General features: G+C 51.3%; 1 protein-coding gene across 1 annotated transcript in view; it reads right to left on the bottom strand.

Annotated features, from left to right (window-relative positions):
- Positions 1-27730, bottom strand: part of NTN1 (netrin 1) — a 228318-nt gene that overhangs the window by 17620 nt on the left and 182968 nt on the right. The window contains exon 6 of the mRNA XM_025362550.1: positions 2322-2396. Within this exon, the coding sequence (XP_025218335.1) occupies positions 2322-2396 (75 nt within the window). The remainder of the gene's footprint in view (positions 1-2321; positions 2397-27730) is intronic.

Below are 27730 nucleotides of genomic sequence, written 5' to 3'. Positions count from 1 at the left end.
TTTTTTTTTTTTTTTTTTTTTTTTGAGATGGAGTCTCACTCTGTCGCCCAGGAGGCCAGGCGGGAGTGCAGTGGTGTGATCTCAGCTCACTGCAACCTGTGCTTCCCAGGTTCAAGGGATTCTCCTGCCTCAGCCTCCTGAGTAGCTGAGATTAGAGGTGCGCGCCACCACACCCAGCTAATTTTTGTATTTTTAGTAGAGACGACGTTTCACCATGTTGCCCAGGCTGGTCTCAAATACTCACCCTCAGGTGATCTGCCCACCTCGGCCTCCCAAAGTGCTGGGATTACAGGCGTGAGTCACCACACCGAGCCCTGAGCTCCTTTCAAAACAACCCGGGGCCCTACTTTCCTGGCGTGGAGACAGCACTTCCTTTAACTTAATGTAACTGCAGGTTTGATTTCTAAATCCAGGTTTGTTTTCCCGTGGGAGTCGGACGTTTCTGCACTGCCCTGGGATGTATACAGCTTAACGCAGCTTTTAGGAACTGACTGTGGACCCCTGGAGGGCCTTGAACGTCGATGTCCATGGCCTGGCAGCTTCTGAATTGATGCATAATACGTGCCAGCTGCTCTTCTTCACCCTGTGGGAGGCCAGACGGCCTGCGGGGAGTGGGGCTGGATGACTGCGGTCTTACCCTGGCTTCAGTGTGTGTCTTGGGAGTGTGTGTATGAACTCTCACATACACACATACAATACATGAGAACATTTTAGAAGTTCTCTAGATTCCTTTGGATACCTTTGGGCCTCGTCATTTATTTCACTATGCTAAAAGGTCCTGACCACTGTCCTTATTAAAGAAGAAAGCCTTGTTTTCAAGCAGCTGGCCCAGTTAGGATCTCCATGAGGCCCGAGTCCCAGGGCAGGGCCGCCGGACCCTCACGGGGTCAGGGAAGGGACGGAGCTCAGATTCTGGACGGTGAGGCCTCCTCCACAGGTGGCCTTCGTTTCTCACCCCACTTCTTCCACCGCCATTTCCTCCTTCCTCCCCTTTCCCCACCAGCTTCCTTTGGATGCAGAGGTCACTGTTCTCTGGGAGCCTGTTAGGCACCTGTGCTGTGTCCTCCCAGTATACACTCAGCAAATCGCATCATCTCCATCTTATGGATGAGGAAACTGAGGCTCAGGTAAGCAACGGGACTCATCCCAGATCCCCTGAGAAGCATATGATTAGGACAGTCTTGGGAAGCTGAGCAGAACAAAGAGGTAGTTCTGCCTTCCCAGAGGTGGCCAGGAGGTACTGGGGCTGGCAGGGCCACTGAGGGGATGGGGGCTCCACCTCCTGGGGCCAGCTACAGATGGGACAGGAGAGATGGGCTACGTCCAGCTGGAGTGAGGAGGAGGACGGAGGGAGGTGGGCAGATATGGATTGTTGTGGGCCCAGAAGAGGGTGACCAGCCCCAGGCTCAGTCCCCGGCCCACCAGGTCAAGGAGAGGCCCCATGCTAGAAAGAACCACGCCTGGATTCAGGAGCCCTGGGCCTGGGGCTCCTTCCTGGCCTATGGTGGCGGGGCCTCAGCCACCCATGTGCATGCCCTGGCTGTATGTAGGGGCCTTGCCAGTGGTCAGCTGGACAATACTTTTGGGGTTTCTGTTTGCATCCCCCATTCTGAAGAGCCCCCGCCACCAGCCCCCGCTCTTTACAGCCCCCTGCCTGCTGGCCACTGCAGGCTCCCAGACCGTCTCCGCCCTCCACAACCACCGTGAGGGCAAGCGGACAGGACACACCCTTCCTGGGAAGGGAGCCTGAGGTCACAGGTGACAGCAATGTCTGCAGGGCCCCAGGACTGTCTGCCCCGTAGGTCTGGGCACTGGAACTTCCGGTGCATAGGAATGAGGGCTGAGCCGTTTACAGCGCAGACTTCCGGCCCCGCTACAGCCTGGTGGAACATTTGAAATGCACCGGGGAGCTCCCAGCCCCTGTCTGATGCCCAGAGAGCTTCCCTTTGAGCAACGTGGACTCGGTTCAAATCCCCACAGTATCATGCAGACACAGAAGACCACAGAGGTACAGCCACTGATCTGTGGCCACACAGCCCATCAGGGGCAGAGTCAAGGCCAGAGGCCAGCCTGGGTGTCCCAGGCTCGGGGCGGTGAAGGGGAGAAACCAGGCCGCTGGGCTCCTCATGCCCCCTTGTCTCTGAGGGCCAAGGAGGAAAAGATGAGAAATTCCCAGGCATGGGATCCGTCCGGCTAGTTCCCATCGGTCACAGGGTCTCCACGACCAACACCCACCGGGAGCCAGCTGCACCCCAGCCCCAGCGCCTCGCTGGTCACGTGGCCCCCTCCCGTCCTCCCCACACAAGGGGACTCTCACTCACCATAGTCCTTCTTGCAGTACTTTTTCATGTTAATCTTCAGCTTCCCCTTGGAGGCCTTGCAGTAGGAATCGCAGTCTGCAGTGGGGTGGGGGGAGCACAGACAAAAACTAATTAGGCTGGCGATGAATAGGCTGGCGGGCAGAGGAGGAGGCCGCCTCCCTAAATAGCCAGAGGCCTGTGATACCCATGGGCCAGGCCAGGCGGGCAGGCGGCCATTCAGGGCAGGACTGGGCTTCTAAAGAGGCCTGAGGGACAAAGGGCCCCCATCTGACCCACCCACCCCCCTCCCTGGCCTGACGAATCCTTTAGCCACCCCCTGCAGCCGCCCTGGCCTCCGTGAGAGTCTCGGGGGGCTCCTGCCACCCAGGGCTTCTGAGCACCACACAGAATCTCCCTATTCTTAAGACGCAACTGGAGCCTGATTAAAGCCGATAGAGGCCTCATTGTCACCCCGCGCCCCGGGTCTGTGTCAGGCGCTGGCTTTCATGGCGCAGAGCCTCTGGCTGGGGTCAGGTCTCAACAAAAGAGGTCACGGGGGAAATTAGCAGCCCATGAAGCATTAGAAAACCCCTTTGGTGTCCACTCTACTGGAGTGTGCAAATAAAATGCCTGACGAAGACGAGTTCAGTTCTAATGGGCCCTACTGCTGAGAGGCAGGGCTGCTGGGCCTGCGTCCACTGGGTATCACTGGGCGATTCCAGGGCCCAGCCGAGAGCCAAGCAGGATGTGCGGGGCACCAGGGCCTGCCAGCCCTTGGGCCTGTGTCAACCCCCAAATGCAACTTCCTCACTTCAGCCCAACCGTGGCCTTTCCCTGCCAGCCATCACTGTTCTTTGAACAAGGAGACGCAATTCCTTCGCTAAGTCTGTGTGTGACAGCTTCACACGACGGCACAGCCCATCGCAGAGGCCCAGCAAATCTCCCCCAGTCTGCCCTGCCCCCAGCACTCAGCAGGCAGGATCTCCTTCACTTCTCACAACCCTTCTTTGATGTGTAGGTATCATTCCCATTCTGCAGACAAGAAAACTGAGGCTCGAAGAGGGTAAGCCACCTGCCCAGTGCACGCCGGGTAGCTACTGTCAAGGCTGGCCTGAGATGCCGAGATCCCTGCACTCTTGGTTAGGCGATACTCTGACAGGTTCCCCCTCAGTGTGAGCGGAGGTGAGCTCAGAGCCAGGGATGAGGAATACCCTGTATTTTAGCAATTCCCAGACTGCCGAGGGGAAGAGCAGCCAGGCTGGCCATGGGGAAGGAGTGGGGAGCTGCAGGGGGCCCAGCCTGGTCTAGAAGCAGTGGTGGCATGGGTTGGTAGAAGTCGGCTACGTGTGTGTCCCGGTGAGGGATCAGGAAAAGAGGACCAGGCGGGGAAAGATTCAACATACACGTGCACACACAGGCGGCTGCTCCAGGGGTAGGTGGCAGCCTCTGTCCCGCAGACGGAAAACCAAGGTCAAGGTAGGCGAGGAGTGATTTGTGTGGGAGCACAGGGGGAAGCACAAGCAGGAAAGCTGAGGCCTCCTGGTGCCGTCTGCACCCCAACCCAGGGCTTAGATCTACAGGGAGTGTTCAGGCAGCCCTCTCCAGAGCTGGCCTCTAGCGGCTGCTGCCTCCATCAAGGTCCTGGGATACACTGACTGATGCCTCAATGAAGATCAATGCAGCTCCATCCCACTACCTTGGGGGCCATGGGTGTGGTAGCCTCCCCCTGCTTCCTGTGCCAGCCTCTTGGGGCTCCCAGTTAGGAACCAGTCTGAGGAAATGGGAGAAAAACAGCCCTGCTTCCTGCTGCCTATGATCTAAGCCCTCGGAGCACCTTCATGACACCCCGGCTCCACGACGCTGGTGGCCACAGTATCCATCCCTTCTGCCATCTGGATGGCTGCTTGGTTGCTGGAGTAGGGATTTCTTGAGGTGCAGGGACTGGGCTGTCCAGAGAGAGTGGCCCTCACTCTACTGTGGCCAAGCCTGAGAGGTTGGATGAAAGTGACGGCAGCCCAAACACGCAAGTCAACGGCGCCATCAGCACCACCAGCACCACCAGCACCGCGGCCGCACTTCCCTGTGGTGAACAGCCACTCTGGGCCGCCTCTTTGCCAGCTCAGGGACAGATGACGCTCACAATGAAGCCACTGCTGGGGCTGAACCCAGGTTGTGCGTAAGTCCTGGCGATTCTGCGTGAGCTGGCTGAAATCCCTTCCTGCTTTCTCCACTTAGGGAAGCGCATTGGAATGCAAGCGGTGCCCAGTGACGTTCTCGCAGGGGCGGCCTTGAATCCATTCTCCTTGCCTTGTTATTTGATTGTATTATTATTATTTTACAAAAGCCATCATCCCACACCAGCGCTTTCATTTCCAGTCAGGAGGAAATCCCTTTCACCTGCCTCCTCGCCATAGGCCAAGGCGCACCCCTTCATCTCAGCCTCGTAGACAGCACAGGCTGGGGCAGAGAGGGGGCCTTTGAGCACGTCAGCTCTTCCGAGCCTCAGGGATGTTTTGAGGGCGGGACTGCAGTGCCTGGCTTAGAACTGAGAGCGCAGAAAGGTTCCAGAGCAGGCTGCCCAAGGTAAGCTCCGCCCCAGGGGGGCAGCAGGGAGGCAGATGAGTCCTGGGACAGCCTGCCCCTGTCCCTTCGGCATCACTGTCCCAGCCTAGAAACCTCTACAGCTCTTCTCTCCAGAGCCAAGTGTCTACCTGGGACAGAGACTGCCCTAGAATGTGTGGCATCCATCACTGCCTAATTAGATTGCACTCCCAGGCCCTGCTTGACAAATCACAGTCATCACCCATGAATATCCAGTGTGTACCTCACTAATGGCAGCGACTCCCACCATACTAATGAGGTGCTGGGCACTGTTCTCACGGTTGATGAACTCGTCTTGGCCCTTCAATCAGGCCCCATTTTCTAGATGAGAATCTAAGGCACGGAGATACTGGTGACTCATCAGCTCAAGGTCGTGTGCCCAGTGAGGCAGCCTGGCGGCCGAGCCCCTGCTCTTAACCTCCTGCTCCCAGTCCTGGCCATGCAGCGGCATCACGATGCCTGGGTCCCGCTCCCAGGACTTTCTGATTTCTTTGGTTAAGGGAGTGACCTGAGTGTCTGAATTTTTTTAATGTTCCCCAGATGGTTCTAAAGCACAGCCAGGGTTAGAACCACAGTCTGAACCAATTGTGAGAGATGGGGACAGTCTCTGCATCCATGATTAGCACTGAGCACCCAGTGTGGCAGAGGAAAGATCCAGATAAGGTGGCTGCTGAGTCCAACTGGAGAGTGCTCAGAGAGAGAACCTCAGGCTGCTTGCCCTTACAGAAAATGACATCAGCCTCTGAGCATTTGGAGTTGCATTTGTTTTTTTTTTGTTTTGTTTTGTTTTTTTTTGGTGTCTTTCCTTTCTGTCAGCTGGAAATTCTTGTCAGATCAGTGTGCTTGTTGCAAAATGTCCCGAACGCCCTTCGGATTTGCTAGGAAAACAAAGACCAAGCTTGCTAGAATTGTATGTAAAATACAGGTAACTAGGCTTGGAAGGAGAGGCTGAAACATTATCCCTTGGGTAAAGTGAATAACCTTCAGAACATGGACACTGTGACAGCTATTTGGCTGCTTGTGGACTCTTTGTTTAGGTTGTATTCCAGATAGCTGAGGTCACTGGACAATGGCCCCCGAACAAGGAAAATGTTACTGTACGTTCTCTCTTTATGGTACACACAAAGCTACAGAGAGTGCTTCACGACGGACAAACCACAGCTTTAAAATGCAGCTTTGACTCCTTCTTCAAACTGGCATCTACTTGGCAGCCTCTCGTGTAGCTCCTCCTTGTTTTGTTCCAAAATAGCCATAAAGACAATGAGAAAACCTGAACATTCACACTAGTGCCAAAAAACGAAACTGATGATGACCCAACGCTGGGATCTGGGAGCAATCTCTAGTAATTAAAGGCAGATGGTGGTGGAATAAGCAAAACCTGTTCAGGTTTTACCTCAGGACACAGCTCTTTGTCTGATGAGCAGAAAGGTCCTGAAAAAAGGGAGGAGGACAGAGTGACAGGGACCAGAGAACAAATAAGCAGGAAGTGAGTGGGGGCAGTGGGGACAATCCCTCCTCCAGGGACGGGAAGTTTCAGAACTGGTAGGGACCAGAAGGATGGTAGTACAGCAAAGATCTCACCTTGTATTTCTTTCTTTTTTTTTTTTTTTTTTTGAGATGGAGTCACGCCCTGTCATCCAGGCTGGAGTGCAATGGCATGATCTCGGCTCACTGCAACCTTCGCCTCCTGGACTCAAGCAATTCTCCTGCCCCAGCTTCCCAAGTAGCTAGTACTACAGGCACACGCCAGCTCGTCCACCTAATTTTTTGTATCTTTAGTAGAGACAGGGTTTCACCAAGTTGGCCAGGCTGGTCTCGAACTCCTGACCTCATGATCTGCCCGCCTCGGCTTCCCAAAGTGCTGGGATTACAGGCGTGAACCACTGCGCCCAGCCTCACCTTGTATTTCTCTCTAAATCATTGCAGAGAATCAGAAAATCAGGCAATGCAGAGAAGGGAAGAGCACTACCTCCACAGAGCAGAAGGAAATCCAGGGAAAGGCTGGTAGGAACAAGGAGCTGAAGACGGAGCTGTGCACCTTCCAGGCCATCCTCCTTAAATCTGAGATGGGAATCCAGCCATTGCGCCAGTACGTGGATCTGCAATTTTCTTCTTCTTCAAAGGACCAAACAGTGAATACTTTAGGCATAGAGGACCATACAGTTGCTATTGCAACTATTCATCTTTGTCATTTTATGTATGGCTTAAAAACAGCCATACACAATAGGTGTACATGCCAAATGGGCATGGCAGACTAAAAAGAGTAAAATGACACAGCCTCTATGAACTAGCACAAGAAAGGCAGTAAGGGAGATGAAGCTGAGCTGAAACAAAAAGGATGATGTGTGAAAGAAAAAGTTGGAAAAAGATGAAATCCCTGTAGCACAATTAAAATCCCCTTCAGAAGGGCTGGGTGTGGTCTCACACCTGTAATCCCAGCACTTGGGAGGCTGAGGCAGGAAGATCACTTGAGGCTAGGAGTTCAAGACCAGCCTGGGCAATGCAGCAAAATCCCATCTCTTAAAAAAATGAAATAAGACAAACAAAAAGACCATAGCCAGGTGTGATGGCCACTCGGGAGGTTGAGGTGGGAGTATCGCTTGAGCCCAGGAGTTTGAGGTTATACTGAGCTGTAACTGTACCATTGCACTTTAGCCTGAGTGACACAGCAAAACTCTGTCTCTAAAAATAAATAAGTAATCCACTTTGAAAGCAGCAAAGATTCATGATACTGTAGAAAACTGATCCAGAAACACGGAGAATTGGAGAAACTCTTACAAAATTTAGAGGAAAAAGACAATGTACATATTTAGAAGGAAAGAGCTCACTGAAGTTTTGCAAAAATCAACGAAAGGGGACCAACATCCAGACACAGCTCTGCAAAACATATGAAATACCAGGATAAGAAAAGAATATATACAGATTAAAAAACAAGAACAACAAGCCAGTGAGATGATCATGGAGCAATGTCTATAAGGTCTTAAGGGGAAAAATTTGTGACTAAGAATTTTATACCCAGCTAGACTGTCTTATATGTATGTAGGCCACAATAAAGAAAAGACATTCTCAAATGCGCAAGGGCTCAGAAAATGTTCCAATTATGCATCCTTTTTGAAATAAATACTTGAGAATGTTTTCCAACCAACTATGAAATGAATCAAAAGTAAGAGTTTACAGGGGAAAGCGATGGCATAAACACAAGGTGATGTGATTGACATCTCTGTGCTTACTGGTGATGAAAACTGAAACCAGTCAACATAGAGGTGCCAAATTTGATTCTAAAACATAACGCAAATATCAAAATAGTTTTTAACTGTTTGAAAGGGAACATCAGTGTCTCTCCTCCTCCATCCCTGTGTGTGTGTGTGTGTGTATCTATCTAGTTATGTATATATAAAATATTTAAATTTAGTTTGAAACTTCAGATCATATTAAAAACTATGAAGTAGAATGAGGTGGGGAATAAAACCCTTTGTCTTAAGTATAGAGAATGTAAAAGATGCTATTTCATGCTCAATTCTGACAAGTAAGAGCTATTAGATCAACTAATGTTTCTGAAAAACCCAAAGATAATCACAGAACTCTGGCGAAAACAGAATATAAATTATAGCTAATATGCCAAAAGATAAAACAGAAAAAATGAAAAATATAAAAAGCAATTATGATACATTAAGAGCGCAGAAGAGCAACCACTAAAGACAAAACAATGAAGGTAAATGGATCCAACTGCTCTACTGAAAAACTGAATTTAAAACAGAGTGCTATTTAGGGGAATATAACCAAATAAAATGATTTTTTTTTTGAGATGGAGTCTCGCTGTGTTGCCCAGGCTGGAATGCAGTGGCGTGATCTCAGCTCACTGTGGCCTCCGCCTCCCAGGTTCAAGCGATTCTCCTGCCTCAGCCTCCTGAGTAGCTGGGACTACAGGTGCCCGCCACCACACCTGGCTAATTTTTTGTATTTTTAGGAGAGACAGAGTTTCACCGTGTTAGCCAGGACGGTCTTGATCTCCTGACCTTGTGATTCATCTGCTTCAGCCTCCCAAAGTACTGGGATTACAGGTGTGAGCCACCGTGCCCGGCCTAAAGTGTTTGTTTGTTTGTTATGAGACGGAGTCTCGCTCTGTCACCCAGGTTGGAGTGCAGTGGCATGATCTCAGCTCACTGCAAACTCCACCTCCTAGGTTCACACCATTCTCCTGCTTCAGCCTCCTAAGTAGCTGGGACTACAGGCGCCTGCCACCACGCCCGGCTAATTTTTTGTATTTTTAGTAGAGACAGGGTTTCACCGTGTTAGCCAGGATGGTCTCGATCTCCTGACCTCATGATCTGCCTGCCTCGGCCTCCCAAAGTGCTGGGATTACAGGCGTGAGCCACCACACCCGGCCTAAAGTTTTTTGTTTTTTGTTTTTTTTTTTAAGAGCTCACAACTTAAGCAGTAGCAAAGGTGTATCAGCAAATGAAAACAAAAAAATGAACCAAGAGTGGAAATGTTAGTATCAGCAAAGTAGAATTCAGGGCAGGCATGCTTATAGTGGAAAAAAGAACATCACCTAGTAATTAAACAGGGATTTTTTGCTGTAGAATAACATCTCATTGAAATATATTAAGCAAAAATCAATAGTAATACAAAATGAAACGGACAGAAATCCTTAGTGAAAGAATGCTAAATTAATCCCAAGAAGCCAAAACTATACAAGCCACATTTCCTGACCACAATGATATTGTTATTAAAGAATAATGAAAATAAATGAAATGCATTCAATTCTAGGAGTTAGAAAATGAGCAAAACAAAACCCAAAGAAAGCAAAAGGAATGAATTAATAACAACAGAAGTAGAAATTAATATAGTAGAATACAGGAAAAAAAATATATAAATACATCCAAGAACCGATTCTTTGAAAAGCCCAAATACAAGCTTAAAAAAAAAAAAAAAAAAAAAAAATGAAACACTGTCATGTTTAACTGCAAATAAAATAAAAAGAAAACAGAACTTTAAGAAGTAACAAGAAATAAATTACCAGGCTAGTATATACAACTTTAGCCTAGAAATCTTGGAAATCTGAATGAAATGCAAAATGTTAGGAAAACATAAAGGACCAAGTTAAACTGAGTAAGAGACATGGAATCTGAATGGATAAATAGTCATAAGAGATGTCTGGATAGAGATGGTTTCAGAGGTAGGTCCATGTAAACATTGAAAGGACACATCAATTTCACGCTATTTGATCTGTTCAGAAACACAGAAAAAGATGGAAAGCGATTAAGACGAAACAGATGACAGTGCTAAAAACTGACCATTTTGCAACTTAAGAAAAGCAGTTTTGTATGATTCAGCCTTAATATAAAAGCTGGCATAACCATATATACACACAGACTATATGGGCCAATTGATTAGCCTCATTTACCAGGAGACCCAATGTTTTATGCCCCCCAGTTTCCCATCCTACCCCCACCCAGCCACTGGGACCCCATCCACCCTGCCAGGACACACTCAGGAGTAACAAGTAAATAGTAGGCAGGATGCCCTGCTGCCCTGCTGCCTCAGGGGAGCCTCTGGAGCTAGGATTGAGGGCATAGGTAAATACTGGCAGCTCTGCAGGGGGCCCTGCACCAGGCCTGCTCTTCTATCTCACTCTACTCCCCAAAAAGAGACAGAAGCTGCCAGGGCTGGACACAGGCACCGCCTGGCCCCCTACTCGGACGTGCTCTGTCCCAGGGAGAGCCACTGAGACCTGGAGGTCGCCATCTGCCTGGCTCGCAGCAGGCCCATCCTGGCTAGCTGGCATCCTGGCTCCTCCTGGGGGCAGCCTACCCTCCCTTTCATTCCTCCCACCTGCTCCCCTGACCCACCCCCAGCCAAGAGCCAAGAGGTGGCCTGCAGGCCCAATCCCAGCGGCCAAGACCGTCCTGCCTCTTCCTCCACCTTGGGTAGCTGGCCCCTCTGGTCTGCCTCCTGTGCCCCAGGTGCCAAAATCCTGCTGGGCCAGCCTGCTCGCCGGATCGAGGCTCATCTCTGAGCATATGGCAGGCAGAGCCCGGCGGCCATGGTTGAAGCCAGGGGCACCGCATCTGGCACCTCCCCTTGGAGCAGGGCGGGGAGCTGGCAGAGGTCTCGCTCTCAGCAGCCCTGGCCCACTCGCTCGCAACACCTCTGCCGCTCTGCTTCTGGGCTGTCGGGCTTGGGAAGGTGGGGCAGGGGGTGTAATGAGCGAGGGACACCCAGCCAACGTGGTCCGTCCTCCCAGGGCAGAGAAACCTGGAAGGGTTGGGTAAGTTGCAGACGCCAAGGGCTGGGCTTAGGGGAGGAGCCCCTGGTTCTCCCTGGCCCAGGGTGAAAGAGTTTAAGGGGAGAAGAGCTGGGGCGAACAAGGGCGCCCAGCCAGCTCTGTCCATTTTGGCTGGGCCATTCTGCCCACCAGCAGGTGACAAAAGGTGAATGAGGCCAGTCTGCCCAGAAAGTATGTTTGGTGCTGCCTGACCTGGAACCAAAAAGCTGCACGGAACCCCCGCGGCCAGAGTGTCCAGGTTTCCATGTATTCGGTTTTCAAGGTGCTGCAGGTGTCCGTGGGTTTCATAAGGGGCCATCATGGGTGAGGCATGATGAGAATGGAGGACACACGCTCCAGGAAGCTAGCTCTTACCTCTTGGTCCTAGGCTGCAGGTGACTTCGTGACTCGCCCCACCCTGCCCCAGGTAAGAACACCTTCTTACCACCCTCACCAACAGCACCTCATCCAGGGGTAGAGCCACCTGTCAGGGAGAGCTGGGGCCCACAGGCAGCTCTTAGCCCCCACCCATCACTCGAAGCCTGTACTAGTCTCACTGACCCAATCCATCACCCTCAAGCCATACTGGCCTCAAAAGCAAAATGCCCATTTGACTTTGGAACTCTGGGACTTAAAGGTTAAGGATGCCCCAAATGAAGCATCTTCTAGCAATGGGCTGGCCAAGAAGCTTAGCAACCTATGGAAGTAAGTGTCTAGCAGAAAGCCCAAAATGTTTGCAACACAGAAAGCCAAGGATTGGTGTCTTTCACATATAAAGAACTCTTCTGAATCAATAAGAAAAAGCAACCCAAAATTCAAAGGAAAGGAACAGACCATTCACAAAGGAGGAAATAAAAAGGGAACGAGGACATGTGCCCATGTTCAATCTCAAATCATCCAAGAAACAAAACATAAACCAACAAGAATATAGCACTTCCGCCTAGCAAACTGGCAAAGGCAAGCATACACACACTCACACGATGTGACTGGGGCGCAGATTAAAATACGAACTTTCCCGAGCGTGGCTGGCATGGAGTGTCAAAACCCTGAGAACACACACACGCAAACTCCAACGCAGCAACCCCACTTCTAGGAATTTATCATACATTCATTCAAACGTTTGATTAAGCACTTCCCACATGAAGCGTTCTGGGAGGCACTGGGTGTTCCCCGAGGCTAATGGAGCAGTGGGTGGCACCACAGCAGGAGGGGAAAGGCCAAGAGCACGAGTGTCATCACTCCCATTCCTGACGGTGACACTCAGGAAATGACAGTGAGCCGCGCACACTGGGAGAGGATGCGCAGGGGCAGGGGGCACAGGTGGAGACCTACTGAGACCCGTTCCAGGAGGTGACACTCAGATGACAAGGAATCAGCCCTGGGAAGTGCAAGGAGGGGCATCCCAGCGCTCGGCAGGTGCAAAGGCCCTGGGGCAGGAAAATGTGAGGAACCAAAAGGAGGGGGGACTGGAGCTGGCAAAAGCTGAGGGTTGCCCAGCCAGAGATGAGCCTTACAGTCTGCAGGGAGTCCCTAGGGCCTTTTCAACAATGGCAGGGGTTTGGATTTTGTTCTAGAATAGCATGTGCACAGAAATGTTGGGTGGTGGGCCTGGGGTTGATTTTTATAGTCTTGCTTTATTGTCTTATCTATATTTTAAAATTTACTGCAATGAGGATACAATTCTTGTGTTAGAAACACTAAAAATAGTCTAAGATGAGGCTCTTTTATTTTTTTTTATTTCTTATTTTTTTTTTGAGACGGAATCTCACTCTGTAGCCCAGGCTGGAGTGCAGTGGCGTGATCTTGGCTCACTGCAACCTCCACCTCCCAGGTTCAAGCAAGTCTCCAGCCTCAACCTCCCGAGTAGCTGGGATTACAGGCACCCACCATCATGCACAGCTAATTTTTGTATTTTTGTAGAGATGGCGTTTCACCCTGTTGGCCAAGTTGGTCTGGAACTCCTGACCTCAGGTGATCCGCTTGCCTCGGCCTCCCAAAGTGTTGGGATTACAGATGTGAGCAGCCAGCCAAGGGGAGGCTCTTCTTAGTGAGGATGAGGACCATTTACTAACAAGGGGTGGGAATCCTATAGTAAATGACATTTGTATTCAACAAAGTGACATTTCTATTCCCAATCTATAGGGCTTCTGCTGCGGAGAAGTGCTACCCCCTCCCCAGGAGACAGCAAAAGTGCGTGTGTGTGTGTGTGTGTGTGCACGCACGCGGTTTCATCCTCTACCCTGAACACCATCTGTATGCACGGTAAGGTGGCTGGGAGTGAGGACAGTGCCCTAAGCAGGGTGGCTGGAGACAGCTCCCTGAGGGGTAGCCCACGAATGAGACCTAAACAGTGCAAAGGAGGCAGGGCAAGGAGGTCTGAGGGAAGAGGGTTCCAGGCAGGAAGAGCAGCCTGTGCAAAGGCCCTGAGGCAGGACCAAGCCCGGCATGGTCCAGGGACTGGAAGAAAGTTGGAGTTCCTTGCACGGACGGAAGGAGAGGGGCAGCTGCTGAGAGATGAGTCCAAGCTTGAGGGGCCATGTGAGCTGGATAGGGTTTGACTTCTTTTTTAAATGTCATGCAAAGCCACCTGAGGGGCCTGGCCCGGCCCAGGTCACCTAGGGCTGCCAGGTTTCATCACATAGGGCAGAGACTGGCTTTTGCTTTCTCCCTCTCAGGGACGGGTGCTCCGACTGCCCAGGTCCCACCTCACGCCCAAGGTTGCCAGAACGTGCTCTCCACTCCGTACTGTGGTCACGAAGAGCCAGGGTCAGGGCTGTCAGGAACCTAGACTGTCATTCTGCTGCCTGAGCCACATTCTGTCTCGGGGACTGCAAATACGTATTCAGGTGAGGAAGCATGGATGTGAGTTCTTTATACTGGTGAACTGAAGCACTGGGGCCCCTTCCTGCACCAGGCTGGGGTCCCTCGGGGCTCTGCTGGTCAGAGCGGGCCCTGGGGCCCTGGCCCCCATCAGGTGTTGCTCAGGGAAGCCCTGCCCTTTCTTTCTGCTGCCTCCCTAGTTGTGGCCACCTTCTTAGAGGATTCCCTTTGGTGCACCCACAAGGGCAGAAGCAGGCTTCTGGAAGGTGCACACAGCTGTGCAATGCACACCCAGGACCAAGGCCTTTCTTCCTGTATACTCTGTCCTAGAGAGTCACCCACTGGGACAGCCTCAAACACCAGGCCTGGATCTGACAGGTCCGCTCTGGCCCCCTGCAATATGGATTTTCCATTCTTCCTCAAGAGCAAACCCTCATGTCTCCAATCTAGAACACTCTTCTTCAAAGACTCCCTTGCAGCACACCATGGCCATGAAATCTACTTCTGGCCCCCAGGACGTAAGTGGAAATCTACTGAGCAGGGCTGCAGGGAAAGGGTTTGTATCATCCCATCTGTGATCTGGGGCCATTCACCGTTCCAAGTCTCAGCTTCTTCATCAGTAAAATGCAGTAGTGATGACGGTCATAACTGCTACCCATTCACAGGACTGAGGAGGAAATGACTATGGTGCCGTGAGATGGGGAAGGGGAGGTCAGAGATGGTCTCAGTTGTGTCCTGAAGGATGAGAAGGTGCTGCCAATGGTGTGTGATGGGCTCCAGGTGGCCTCTGACTCTGCAGCTGAGAGTGGAGGGTGAATGATAGTGGGCCAGTGGAAAAGGCAGGGCCAGATCCCGGGGCCTCGTGAGGCCAGGAGGAGAGCTGAGATCCAAGACGCAGTGTCCTGGGCCCAGTCCTTAGCAGACACAGGCAAATGGGTTGGTGTGGCGGGATCTGAGTGATGCAGCCCTGTCTCCGGACAGGAGCAAGGTCCATTTACTGGCTGTGCCACAGGCCGAGAGCCAGGCAGGGCTGGGGATCAAGAGTCCATCAGGCCCATGGGGGCATCTGCTCCTCCCCTGGAGTGCGAGGTGGTAGAATCCTATTATTTGCAGAATAGTATCTGGAAAGAATAGGACCTAAGCCCTTGGGTATTAGGTGAAGCCGGAGGCCATGAATGCCTTTCCCCTTGGCAAATGTGCTTGGATTCCGTCCCTGTGCCATTTCCCCATGCAGCCTTCCTCTCAGCCTCGGGCACAGGTGGGAAACCTCTGGGTTCTTAGTGCCCATCTCCTGGTCTGGGATTTTCTGTCTGCCTCCTCCCCTGGCAAATCAGACCTTGGTGTCCCAGCACCTAGCACAGTGCGGGTCACCACTGACTGCGCAGCGAACCCCTGGCACATATACTCTAATGTATGTGGACATATAAGCTAGACAATTAGCCGACTGTGGTTGCCGCTGTGAGATACCAAGGTTGCCTGGACCAACACACCCACAAACGCAGGCTCCGCAAACCAAAGACATCAGTCAGCACCCTTTGCAATTATTCTGATGATACCCCTGAGACAGCCTGGGTAAAGAGCTTAGGCTTCATTTATTTATTTAGAGACAGAGTCTCACTTGTTGCCCAGGCTGGAGTGCAATGGCACAATCTCGGCTCACTGCAACCTCCGCCTTCCGGGTTCAAGCAATTCTTCTGCCTCAGCCTCTCGAGTAGCTGGGACTACAGGCCCGTACCACGACGCCTGGCTAATTCTTGTATTTTTGGTAGAGATGGAGTTTCACCATATTGGCCAGGCTGGTCTTGAACTCCTGACCTCCTGATCCACCTGCCTCGGCCTTCCAAAGTGTTGGGATTACAGGCGTGAGCCACCGCGCCCAGCTGGCTTAGGCATCTTTTAAACCTGCCAAACTCTTTGACAACAGAGAGGGCACCAGTTGGGCTGGAGAGGGTTTGAGTGGCACCAGAAATCAGAAGGCCATGACACCTTTGACAGATGCTAATATTTGAAAAACGGGGCCCTAGAGCTCTGAATCAGAAGGCTTTTCTGCAGACTTCAGCCTGCTGTCTACGGGGTGTGGGGTATTAGTTGGACAAGAACATCTCTTCCTGGAACCCAGGATACAATCCACGGCCCTGGTGGCAATGGTCTCAGACTACTGATGCGCTTCAGGGCTGCAGGATGCTGGGAAGCAGGAAGGATCCAGCAGGACAGTGGGGGTGGCGGACAGGCAACCAAGGAACTCAAAATGCTGGTTCTGTGACTTACAAAGCTGTGTGCCCTTGGACACGTTGCTGCACTTCTCTGAACCTCTGATTCCTCATTTATTAAGTGGGGGAGAGTTTGTAACAATCTTTTAAAGTTCTAGCGAGATGAAGTCCGACATGACAGGCGCTCAAAAAGGTTGGCTCTCGTGATCTTTAGGAGCCACGGCAGAAAACCAATTTCATTGTATTACTGGCACATCCAATTATTTTAAACCCAAAGATATTTCTCACTCAAGTATGTCCTTGATTCACTGAATAATGGCTGACCTCTGGCTGTTTGGAAAAGCAACCCCATCTGCAACGGATGTGGTTCCTCCGCACCACTTGTCACCGCGTGCAGTGATACATTTCTCAGTTCGGTTTGTTTATTGTCTCTCTTCCTCCCTGAAGTCTTCACTGCCGTATCCCCAGGGCCCGGGACACAGAACAAGCCCTCAATAAATATTTGTTGAGCAAGTTCAGTAAAAACGGGCGCAGCTGCCACCACCGTGCGGCAGGCAAAGTGACCCTCAGCCGAGGCAAAGTGACCCTCAGCTGAGCAATTCCGGCACTCCCCTACTCCAAAGGTGGGAGTCACCAGGCTCCGCGAGGGAACCCGCACAAAGGAGCGAGTCTCTGTAAACAGCAGAAAAGTAAAGGCTCCAGGCAGGATTCGGAAGGGCGGAAAAAGGCCATTTTGGAAAATGCTGCAAAACATAAAAAGCAAAGCTTGGAGAGTGTGGCTCCGTGCCTGGGGAGGAGAGCAGGAGCCGATAAATCTTCCCTCTCCGGGGAGGTTTGAAGGGCTTTCGTGTTTTGTTTGGACTTTAATAACACAGATCCTAAATCCACTGCCTTATGATGAAAATATATTTGCAGATTGAAAAATACGGGACCTTGGATTCCGAGGGCGGCTCTCACAGGAGGAGCCAGGAAGGTTCCGAGGCTGGGTGACCCCCTGAGGATGAAATCCCCTCCCAGTCTGCCTGGCCTGGAAGCCCATCCTGTGTCATTCCTGCCTAGTGCACCGGGACCCCCAAAGGGGAGGCAGGGGGAGGCACGCTGGGGTGGGCTTCTGGGAGGGGAACAAGCCTGTCCAGCTTTTTCTACCTGAGCCGCCCCAGCCCCCTCCCCCCAGGGCAGGGCGGTCTGCAGCCTGGCTCAGGGCTGGGGTGGCAGGGCTGGGAGAGGTCGGGGGCTGTACTGACCATGTGAGATGGGAACTCAACCCCTCTCCTCCACTTGGAACAAGAGGGTGCAAATGAGTCCCCAGCAGGCTCTTTCTTTTTGCTGAACAAGATGGATTGGAAAACAAATTGGCTCAAATAAAGCATGTAATTAGATTAAAGCCTCTTGCCCAGAGCCTTTGGGACTGCAGAAAGCCCTCCCGACTGGAGGCAGGAGACCTCAGCCGGCTGAACCAGCTCCTGGACATCCAGAATGTTCTCTTGACCCTCAGCTGCTCGGCCCCGGTCCTCCCCAGCCAGCGTCAACTCTGCTGAGGAAATTGATTCTACAGCGAAGTCACCCTGCTCTGCCACCAGTCCCAGACCTGGGGTTCACCCTGTTCCCAGCCTGCAGATGCTACCTCAGCCTCAGAGGGTGGCTGTGCCTCATCCACATGCCCCAGTTGGAGCTCAGCCCGTCTGCAGCAGGAGCAACTGGAATGGTGGTGAGTCTACACCTGCAAAGCCCTCACCAAGCTGCTTTCCACCCCGTGTCCCGGGTAAGCTGCATAGCCACATAGGAAGCGGCAGTTCAGGTGGTATTAGGATGGCCATGGCCATTACACACAGGAGAAAACAGAGGCACAAGTGTTCAGCATCCAAAGTCGCTGGCCGGTGGGGGCCCATTCCCTAACACCGGCTGCCTTCCACTCCAGCACAGGACAGAGGGCTCTCTTTCCATACACAGAGCCATGTTGACTCGTGAGTACTGACCCTTAACCTCCCCCTATCGCAATGCAGGAGATGTCCCTTCTCTCTCTTTTTTTGAGACAGGGTCTCGCTCTGTCACCCCAGTTAGAGTGCAGAGGTGCCATCATAGCTCACTGCCGTCTCGAAACCCTGGGCTCCAGTGATCCTCCTCAGCCTCCCACGCAGCTAGGACTACAGGTGCACACAACCAAACACAACTAATTTTTTATATTTTTGTAGAGACGAGGTCTCACTATGTCACCCAGGTTGGTCTCGAAGTCTTAGGCTCAAGAGATCCTCCTGCTGTGGCCTCCCAAAGTGCTAGGATTACAGGCCTGAGCCACTGCACCTGGCTGCCCCTTTACAAGGGACCATCCTTTCGGCTTCCCAGCCCTCAGGCAGAACCTCCGTGTAGCTTCCCTTAACCCCATCTATCCTTGCCACCATACCCTTCCCCAAATAGTGCCCTCATGTCCATGATGCTTCCTGCCCCTCCTTCCACCAGCCAAGCCTTTAGGAGATAAAGTGGTATTCACAGCCTTCCAGGGGAAGTGGGCCACATTCAAGAAGTTGCCGCACTGAGAGAGCAAATTTCTCTTCCTGCACCTGTTTCTGAAGTTCTCCATCCAAACGGCAGATGAGTTCTGGCTCTTAATGGTAATGAAAGCCCAGGCAGGGAAGAGGAGAAAGAAAAAGAAGAAAATATGAAACCTGGAGTTCCTATTTTGAAAGGTCTGATAATGAGCAACATATCTCCAGGGGAAAAAAAAAAAGGGTCAACAGAGGAAGCACTGATTGACAGCAAGTGAACAGGCAGCACACAGACCACCAGTTTCCCTACCCAACCTCATGGCAGGCATCATTAATCAACCACAGCACCCTAAGGGGGCCCAGAACTCAGGTATTCCTTATTGATGTCCTTCAACTTCTAAGCTCTGCACCCTACAGTGGCTATTTGGGAGGGTAGCTGTGTCTCTGCCTGGTATGTGAAGGGTAGGGAGTTGCTTAGTGGGGAAGCTGACGCATCCTTGCTATTCCTGATTCACTGTCATCTGCCACTGACTGATAGACTGGACACAGGCCACGGAACCCACCCCCTTGGAACTGAAAGGGTTGCTTGGCTCACACCTGTAATCCCAGCACTTTGGGAGGCTGAGGCGGGCAGATCACTTGAGGCCAGGAGTTCAAGACCAGCCTGGCCAATGTGGCAAAACCCTGTCTCTACTAAAAATACAAAAATTAGCCAGGTGTGGTGGTGGGCTCCTGTAGTCCCAGCTACTCAGAAGGCTGAGGCAGGAGAATCACTTGAACCCGGGAGGTGGAAGTTGCAGTGAACTGAGATGGCACCACTGCACTCCAGCCTGGGCAACACAGTGAGACTTTGTCGAAAGAGAGAGAGAGAGAGACAGAGACAGAGAGAGAGAGAGAGAGAGACAGAGACAGAGAGAGAGAGAGAGAAAGAGAGAAAGAAAGGGTTACTGAGGGTGGTCTATCCTTGCACTCCTGTTGCCATTCCTATTCTCTCAATCTCCCTGAATCTCCCTCATCACTGATCCTAGGACTGGACAGGACTGCCATCAGCTGAGCATCACCTGACTTCCGTTACCCCACAGATGGCCTTACTTCCACTTTCTGGCATAGCCCAGCACAAGCCTTCCATCTATTTCACCCTCAGAACAGCCTTCAAAACTATTGAAGAAGGAGCCCCTCCCCTTCCAAGGCTTCCTGGTTCCTTAAAACTTAGATGGCATGGTTTTTAGAAATCCCATTATGCTGGTTCCTCTTCCTAGCCTCTCTGGTCCTCAGTTCTTTTTCTTTTCTTCCTTTTTTCTTTTTTTTCTTTTTTTGAGACAGAGTCTCACTCTGTTGCCCAGGCTGGAGTGCAGTGGCACCATCTCGGCTCACTGCAACCTCCACCTCCCGGGTTCAAGTGATTCTCCTGCCTCATCCTCCCGGGTAGCTGGGATTACAGGTGTGCACCACCATGCCCAGCCAATTTTTTTTTGGTATTTTTAGTAGAGATGGGATTTCACCATGTTGGCCAGGCTGGTCTCAAACTCCTGACCTGCAGTGATCTGCCCATCTCAGCCTCCCAAAGTGCTGGGATTACAGGCATGAGCCATCACACCCAGCTGGTCCCTAGTTCTTGATATGAGAATTGAAGAGACCAATGCCGGTTCCTCCCTACTTTACAGACATCTATGTTGAGTCTGAAAGTGCTTCAGATTCTTTGGAAGGTATGATAGAAACCTCAAAGTGTTGTAAACTGGAGCCACTTATCTGTTTATCTTCATTCTCTGGAATACAGGTGAGAACTAGGCAGTAAGAGGTTCAAACGGTCAAAGTACTATCACAAAGGAATTGACACATTGGCAGGAGGAGGGAACGACTGGCAAACAGAGGGCAAAGAGGTGGAAAACTATGAAACCATGAAACGCAGATGTAGAGTAACACAACATCATTTTGAACAGAGGCGAACAGTCCCAACACAGTTGAATAAGACTTGAAACTATAACTGTGAAGACAGCACGATTCCTTCTGCCACGGCTGAATCATCCTGTAAAGTAAAATTATGTTTGTTGTGCATTGCTTAATAAGGCAAAAAAGTTGGTGATACATTTGGAAAAGATTTCCACTCCAAATGTTTTCTACAGTTTTGTGGCATTTCAATGAATAATGTGTCTCAGGTTTCTGGGAACCCTGTTTATGGGGAACCACTCAACCCACAACAATGTCACACCATGGTAGATACTGAAGTCCCCCCACCCGCAAGACCAAACTCTGCTACCTCCTCACATGGAGAATAAAGGTATTGGGTTTGCTTTAGGAATGTAATGAATTCTCAATATACTCCAGGTACCCACAGACTCAAATGACCCTGTGTGGAAGGTGCTAGCAGAGACACAGCTACCCTCACAAAGAGCCACTGTAGGGTGTGGAGCCTAGAGGCTGAAGGATGTCAAGAGGCCAGTGGAGAGCCTGGACTTCATCCCTGCTCTGCCCAACTCAGCGGGACATCTCAGGCTTTAACAAGATGCCAAGTTCATCTTTTACACCAAACTTTTTTTTTTTTTTTTGGTGACGGAGTCTCACTCTGTAGCCCAGGCTGGGGTGCATTGGCATGATTTCTGCTCACTGCAACCTCCGCCTCCCTGGTTCAAGCGATTCTCCCGCCTCAGCCTCCCGAGTAGCTGGGACTACAGGTGTGTACCATCACGCCTATTTTTTTTGTATTTTTAGTAAAGACTGAGTTTCACCATATTGACCAGGCTGCTCTTGAACTCCTGAACTTGTGATCTACCCACCTTGGCCTCCCAAAGTGCCGGGATTACAGGTGTGAGCCACCGCGCCCGGCCCAATCTTTTGTTTCTTAACCATCTCTTCTCTCTCCAAGAACTCCCCAGACAGGGGATTTCTAACAGCTTGCTGCTCCATACTTGCTTCCCAGTTTTAGAGCGCATCCTCCGAGTCTGTTTCCCTGACTCCCTGTCATCCACAGACCAATGGGAACCGGCATGAGAGAATCGCAGCCCAGGAGATCAGGCATGGCTGTGGATCCCACAGATCCCCAAGTACTGTATCTGATCTGCTGCTAGGAAGTTTACCTACAGGCCTCCCAGAGAGACTTCCAAAACAATGCTGGTGGACAAAGGACTAACCAGCTTTCTCCTACAAGGGAGGCCACACGTGTGAGAGGCACCATTGAGCTCTATTCCCAGAAGCCAACATGTACCAGCTCCCGTTAGAGCTGGGGAACAGTGGCCTGAGTCCCCTCGGGACAAGTTAACAGGGTTAATTCAGAACCCTCTGGTCTCATGTTCTTCTTCCCTTGGAAGTCAGGCCTTATGGTAGCCCTGAGGTCCAAATCACCCGCTCCATGCTCTTCCTCATGGGAACATGCTCACCAAAACCTTGAGCCACACAGTAAGTTCAGAACTCTTGCAGCAGAGATGAGCTCTGTAAACCCAGGAGGAGAACACAGAGGTTTCTGCCTGCTAAAATGAGCTACCTCCCTGGATGAGGGGTGTCTGACCGAGGGAGTTCCCATCTCTACGAGGGAAAGACATAGAGATCAAATCTGCATCCCAGCCAGAGAAACACGTGCCAGCAGCCTCCCACGCCTTCTTCAAGATGCAAATTCTGCCTCATAAGATGAACTTCCTAGAGTTTTTTTGCTAGAGGAACTCAAATTTCCAGCTATGCCACCGGTCCTAAGCATCATCCTCTATTATCTGCCATCTGTGCCGTTACAAAAACAGCAGCCCATCCAGAGGGGCGACAAGACACCTGATTGGACTTGAGGCTTCATTCACTTGGGCCCCAAAAGACTTCGCAGTCTCTTAGTGACGCCTGCCACCGGCTCAGGCCCACGGAAGGTTATGTTGGTATCTGCTGACATGTGTGGATTTAGTTAACAATTAACAATCTGAATTAGAATGTTCTATTTCTGTGTCTTTCTCACAGTAAACCAGTCCCTTGAGGATAAAACTCCACGTTCTACTCAGCTCTGTAACCCCAGCACCTAGCACAGGCTGTTGGTAAATGTATGAGTGATGAATTAATGAAGAGAAAATGAATAAATGGACACATGCATACATCCTCTGATCAAAATTCCCAGGGAATTCTAGGAGTTGGCAGGGAGCAGGGAAAATACTAAAAGCCACTATCAAGCCTGGCTGAACAAGAAATCCCCCATTTTCAGCCTGTAGCCCAGATGAGGTCAAGGGAAGGATTTACAGAGCACAGGATCAGTATTTCATAAACCCTTCCAAATTGCAGAAAAGGCTGCACCTGCCTCCATCCGTCTGCGGCCGCTAATCCGCTGTAACAGCTCTGTGCCCTCCATTCTATCTCCCACTCGGCGGGCAGAGTTATCCTGTGTATTCGCCTTTAATAAGCTGAAGCCATTCGGGCGCTGCATTCACTGGTATCTGCTCCCACCAGGCCAGCCCCATGGGGTCTCCTTGTCAGCTCTCCCAGTGAACAGGGGATTTTGTGTTCAGCAGGGAAAACAAAGCTGTCCCAATAGGGAACCAGTTGGCTCTCTATAGGCTTCTCCAGCGAGAGCCAACAGTGGACACAGACTGGAACTGCTGTCAACACTAAAGGGTGATTCAGCTGAGCTGAGCGGGGCTCCCTGGGAAGGTCATGAAAGAAGGATGCTTGTAGTCCTGTAGCGTTCACCCGGCTGCTTGGCTAGCCAGTTAGCTTGGCTGGTTAAGCCAGTGCCAATGAGGTCATGCCTTGGAACCCGATGTTGCCTTTGCTTAGCTTGCCTACACCCCAAACCTAGGCAGCTGTCGGGCAAAATACACACCCCGGGGCTAAGACTGGGCTAAACTACTTCCTACAAACACACAAAAAGCTCCCCAAAGCTCACCACCACTTCCTGATGCCAAAATGGCAACACCATGATGACAGGTGGCTGCAGATGTCCCTGAAGTCAGCAGAGTGATCAAAAAAGATCTACAGTGAAGACTGTATGTGGTTACCAAACACTACTCCATTCCCTGACTCCCAACCAGGCATAGAGACTACATTACCCAGCAACCCCCTTGTAGTTGGTGGTCATGTGACTTGAGTCTTGGCCAATGGGACACATGTACAAGTGATCCTCAACATTTTCAAGCCCAGCCCATAGGTTTCCCATGAGCTCCCAATATTCTCTTTCCCTGACTGTGGCTGGATGCAGAGAAACCCACAATGACAGGCCCTAGAAGATGGCAGAGCCATGTGATAAAAGGGGCCTGAGCCCCTGAGACTCAGTGCTTGGAAGGGAACCACCCATCCAGGGCTGTGATGGACTGTGGTATAAGTAAGAAATAGCAGGGCTGCGTGCAGTGGCTCATGCCTGTAATCCCGAGGTGGGAGGCGGATGTGGGTGGATCATTTGAGGTCAGGAGTTCAAGACCAGCCTGGCCAACATGTTGAAACCCTGTCTCTACTAAAAATACAAAAATTAGCTGGGCGTGGTGGTGCATGCCTGTAATCCCAGCTACTTGGGAGGCTAAGGCAGGAGAATTGCTTGAACCCAGGAGGCGGAAGTTGCAGTCAGCCGAGATTGTGCCACTGCACTCCAGCTTGGGCGACAAGAGCGAAACACCATCTCAAAAAGAAAGAAAGAGAGAAAAAAAAGAAAAGAAACGGATGGACTATACTATCTGAGCTGTTTGTTACAGCACATAACCTTCCCTGATGAATACAGGGTTGTGAGAAGTAGAGAAAGAGTCTGAATTAGGACAATAGTGGGTGCAGCTGTGGTGGTATGCCTGTTGTCCTGTCCCAAGGGACCCAGGTCACTGTTTCCCAGCTTCTAACAGGAGCTGTTACTTGTGGGTACCAGGAATGGGGCTCAATGGTGCCTCCCACACATATGGCCTCCCCTGTAGGTGAAAGCTAGTTAGTCCTTTGTCTGTCAGAACTGTTTTGGAAGTCTCTCTGGGAGGTCTATGTGTGACCTTCCCAGCAAAAGGTCAGATACAGTACTCAGGGATCTGTAGGATCCACAGCCAAGCCTGAACTCCTGCGCTGTGATTCTCTCGCTCCAGTTCCCCTTGGTCTCTGGTCTTCTAGAGAAGAGATGCGAGAGATTTCAGTGAGACTGTCATTACTGAGAGCAGCTGGACACAGGAGGGAGGACACGGGACCTCAGAGAATAACCACCAGGTTTTTCTACAGTGTAGGGCTCTTGGAGAGTGGACAAAACAGAAATCCACAGATGGTCCCCAGATTCCAGTAAAACTTCCTTTCCCACCAAATCACTTACCAAGTATAGCAAAGGTGGCTAGTGCCCCGCCCAGAGCCCCTTAACTGGGCCTATGCACCCAGCTGCACGCAGCTCACACTTGCACCCTTCTCTGAATGTTTGCCCTTGACGGATGGACACTGCTTTCCCTGGAGAGATCTGGGAGGTTACATATGCCCTTCTCCAGGGCACAGTCCATAGCCAATGGCTGTCTGACTTGGGCAGGTATCACTACCCAGCCCTTTTGCCTGTAAGTATGACAACTTCTTGGATATGATTCCCGAGCTCCCATGGGATCAGGCTGAGGCTAGACTTCCACTGTAGCCTTGTTTTCCCAGTTTCTTCCCCTGCACTCTCCTGCTTCCCTCATGCCCTTACTGTTTCTCCTGAAAGCACCCCCTCAATAAATCACCCACACAAGAATCCCTGTCTTGGGCCCCCTGAGGTTCTAGGGAGAATTAAAGCCAAAGACAGCAGGGCCTCGATAACCTGGGTGGATGGGCTGGCATCCCACCCACAGCCATCAACTAGCCTCAAAGAAGAGGAGGGAAGGGATAAGTCCAGGACAATCCCAAAAGGTTACCACCTTCCTGGAGGCTTCTCTGTCTGGTGAAGATGGAAGCTACTCTGAAGAGATCTTGGACCATGGGAAGATTTTAGATGCTGAAATGCAATTTCCTAATCCTTGGGCTGAAGGAGGTGGCCTCATAGGACAGAAGGAAAGCTGGTCCAGGAGACTAGGTGAGGGGAAGAGGGATGCTGGTAGATGCCTAGGGCAGCTTCAGCCTGAAGAAAATCTTGAAGCAGTCGTCTCTAAAACCTATTTCCCCTTCCATGAATTTCTTTTCTCTTTCTTTCTTCCCCCCTTTTTTTTTTTTTTTTTTTTGGACAGTCTTGCTCTGTCATCCAGGCTGGAGTGCAGTGGTGTGATCTCAGCTCACTGCAAGCTCCGCCTCCTGGGTTCAAGTGTTTCTCATGCCTCAGCCTCCCAAGTAGCTGGGACTACAGGTGCCCTCCACCACGCCCGGTTAATTTTTTTTTATTATTAGTAGAGACAGGGTTTCGCCATGTTGGCCAGGCTGGTCTTGAACTCCTGATCTCAAATGATCTGCCCACCTCGGCCTCCCAAAGTGCTGGGATTCCAGGTGTGAGCCGCTGCGCCTGGCCCATGCCATGAATTTCTAATCCCTCTTCTGGAGAAGGAAACTTTTCTAAGCCTCTGTGTCACTCCATAGCTTCCTGCTTAAAAGGATGGTCTGCTTGAAGGACTGTGGTAAAGTGGCAACACTGGTTCTGCCATCGACTCACTGCATGACCTAAAACAAGCCACTGTCCTCCTCTGGGCCCCAGTCTCCCCGTCTGTGAGATGTGCAGGCCCGATCAGATGACCTATCTCTAGGCTCCTTCTGATATTAAGATCCTGAATTTCACTCTCAGGATGCCTTTTTGACAATGCTATGCTGAGGAATGTCTAACAACTGGCTCTCTGGGGAACTTAAAAAAATGTGCTTTGATTTTACCATTTGTCAGCTTCCGAAGTGTAAATATTCCCACCGTGGCCAATTTCAAACTCCCAGCAGGACACCCAGAACGCGGAATTGGGCAGAGATGCACAGTCGGCCCTCGTGAACCAGTGTGAGCAGGCGTGAACAGGTGCGAGCCGGCTCCACACACCACCGAGCTTCACGTGCCTCTCTATGCAAAATAATTTCAGACCCCTGCTTCATTCCTGATCTCTGCAAACAGAAGGATTTCTCCTTTCCTTAATCCCACAACTTTGTACTCTCGAGCAGAGACCACAAAACGGTGCAAATGACGCCTGTCACAATCTACCTTAGGAAGGCACTGACCTCTGGAGAAAGGAATGGGGAAGGGCAACGCCCCGCTAGCCACCTCCCTCCTAGACACCAATCCACTGCCCCTACTGAAGCCCTGCCCTGGATGGCAAAGACAAGGCCCATGAACCATGCCCCAGGGCAGAGGCAGGAGACTTGTATCATGTGGCCACACAAACAGCTTTAGGAGCAGAGGGAGAGAGCTGCGAGAGGAAAGTCCTGCTCAGCAGGAGGTGGGGCTGGGGACAGTCTGAGCATAATCACACCAGCCACAGGAGGCAGCCAGTAGCCTCCCGGTCACACCACCACTGTGCTGGTCCTTCCAACTCTGAAGGTCTATCTCCACAAGAGCAAGGCTGCCTGGCAACCGGCTAAACAATGTCCCCACCAATCCCTTCTCCTCTTCTCTTTCCTCCCCTAGGGTTGAGCACCCTCCTTGGTCCAAATTCCCCATAATTTCTTCAACATCGCCCTGAAAGAACCTCCCAGGCACCCCCGCCACTGCCCAGGTGCTGTGTCTGAGACCACAAGGCTGGCTCTGCACCCCAGGCCCTTCTCAGCTGCTGACAGAACAGGGGAGGACAGCGGATGGGGTCTGGTGGCCACAGTGGCCTCCAAACCAGGCCTTCCCAGGCCCTAGCAATTTTGAGCTGGGAAGGGGCCAAATTTGTCCTTTAGCCCAACTCTTTCATTTCGCTGAGAAGGCTGGGTCCAGAACTACCAAATGGCTTGCAGAATGCTTTAACTAGAGTGGGGTGAAATACTCAAAACCCATGATCTGCAGTAAAGGATTGCAGTGATGGTTGTTATTATTTAAGTCTGGAGTGGTTTTAGATCTGGCAGGGTATTTAAGTAATTAGATGGACCACTGTGGGTCCTGTCCAACCTCCTGCCTCTGGGGCTGGAGGGGGGGGCTTTACTCACCCCAGTTCAGTGGCTGCAGAGGTTAGGGGCAGGAGAGACTATACGCTGAGGGCCTCAGGCCAGGTGTGACCCAGT

Source organism: Theropithecus gelada, chromosome 16 (assembly GCF_003255815.1).
Source record: "Theropithecus gelada isolate Dixy chromosome 16, Tgel_1.0, whole genome shotgun sequence".
In the NCBI taxonomy this organism is placed as follows: domain Eukaryota; kingdom Metazoa; phylum Chordata; class Mammalia; order Primates; family Cercopithecidae; genus Theropithecus; species Theropithecus gelada.
Note: the sequence above shows the minus strand (reverse complement) of the source record. Positions and strands in the feature narration are given on the sequence as shown.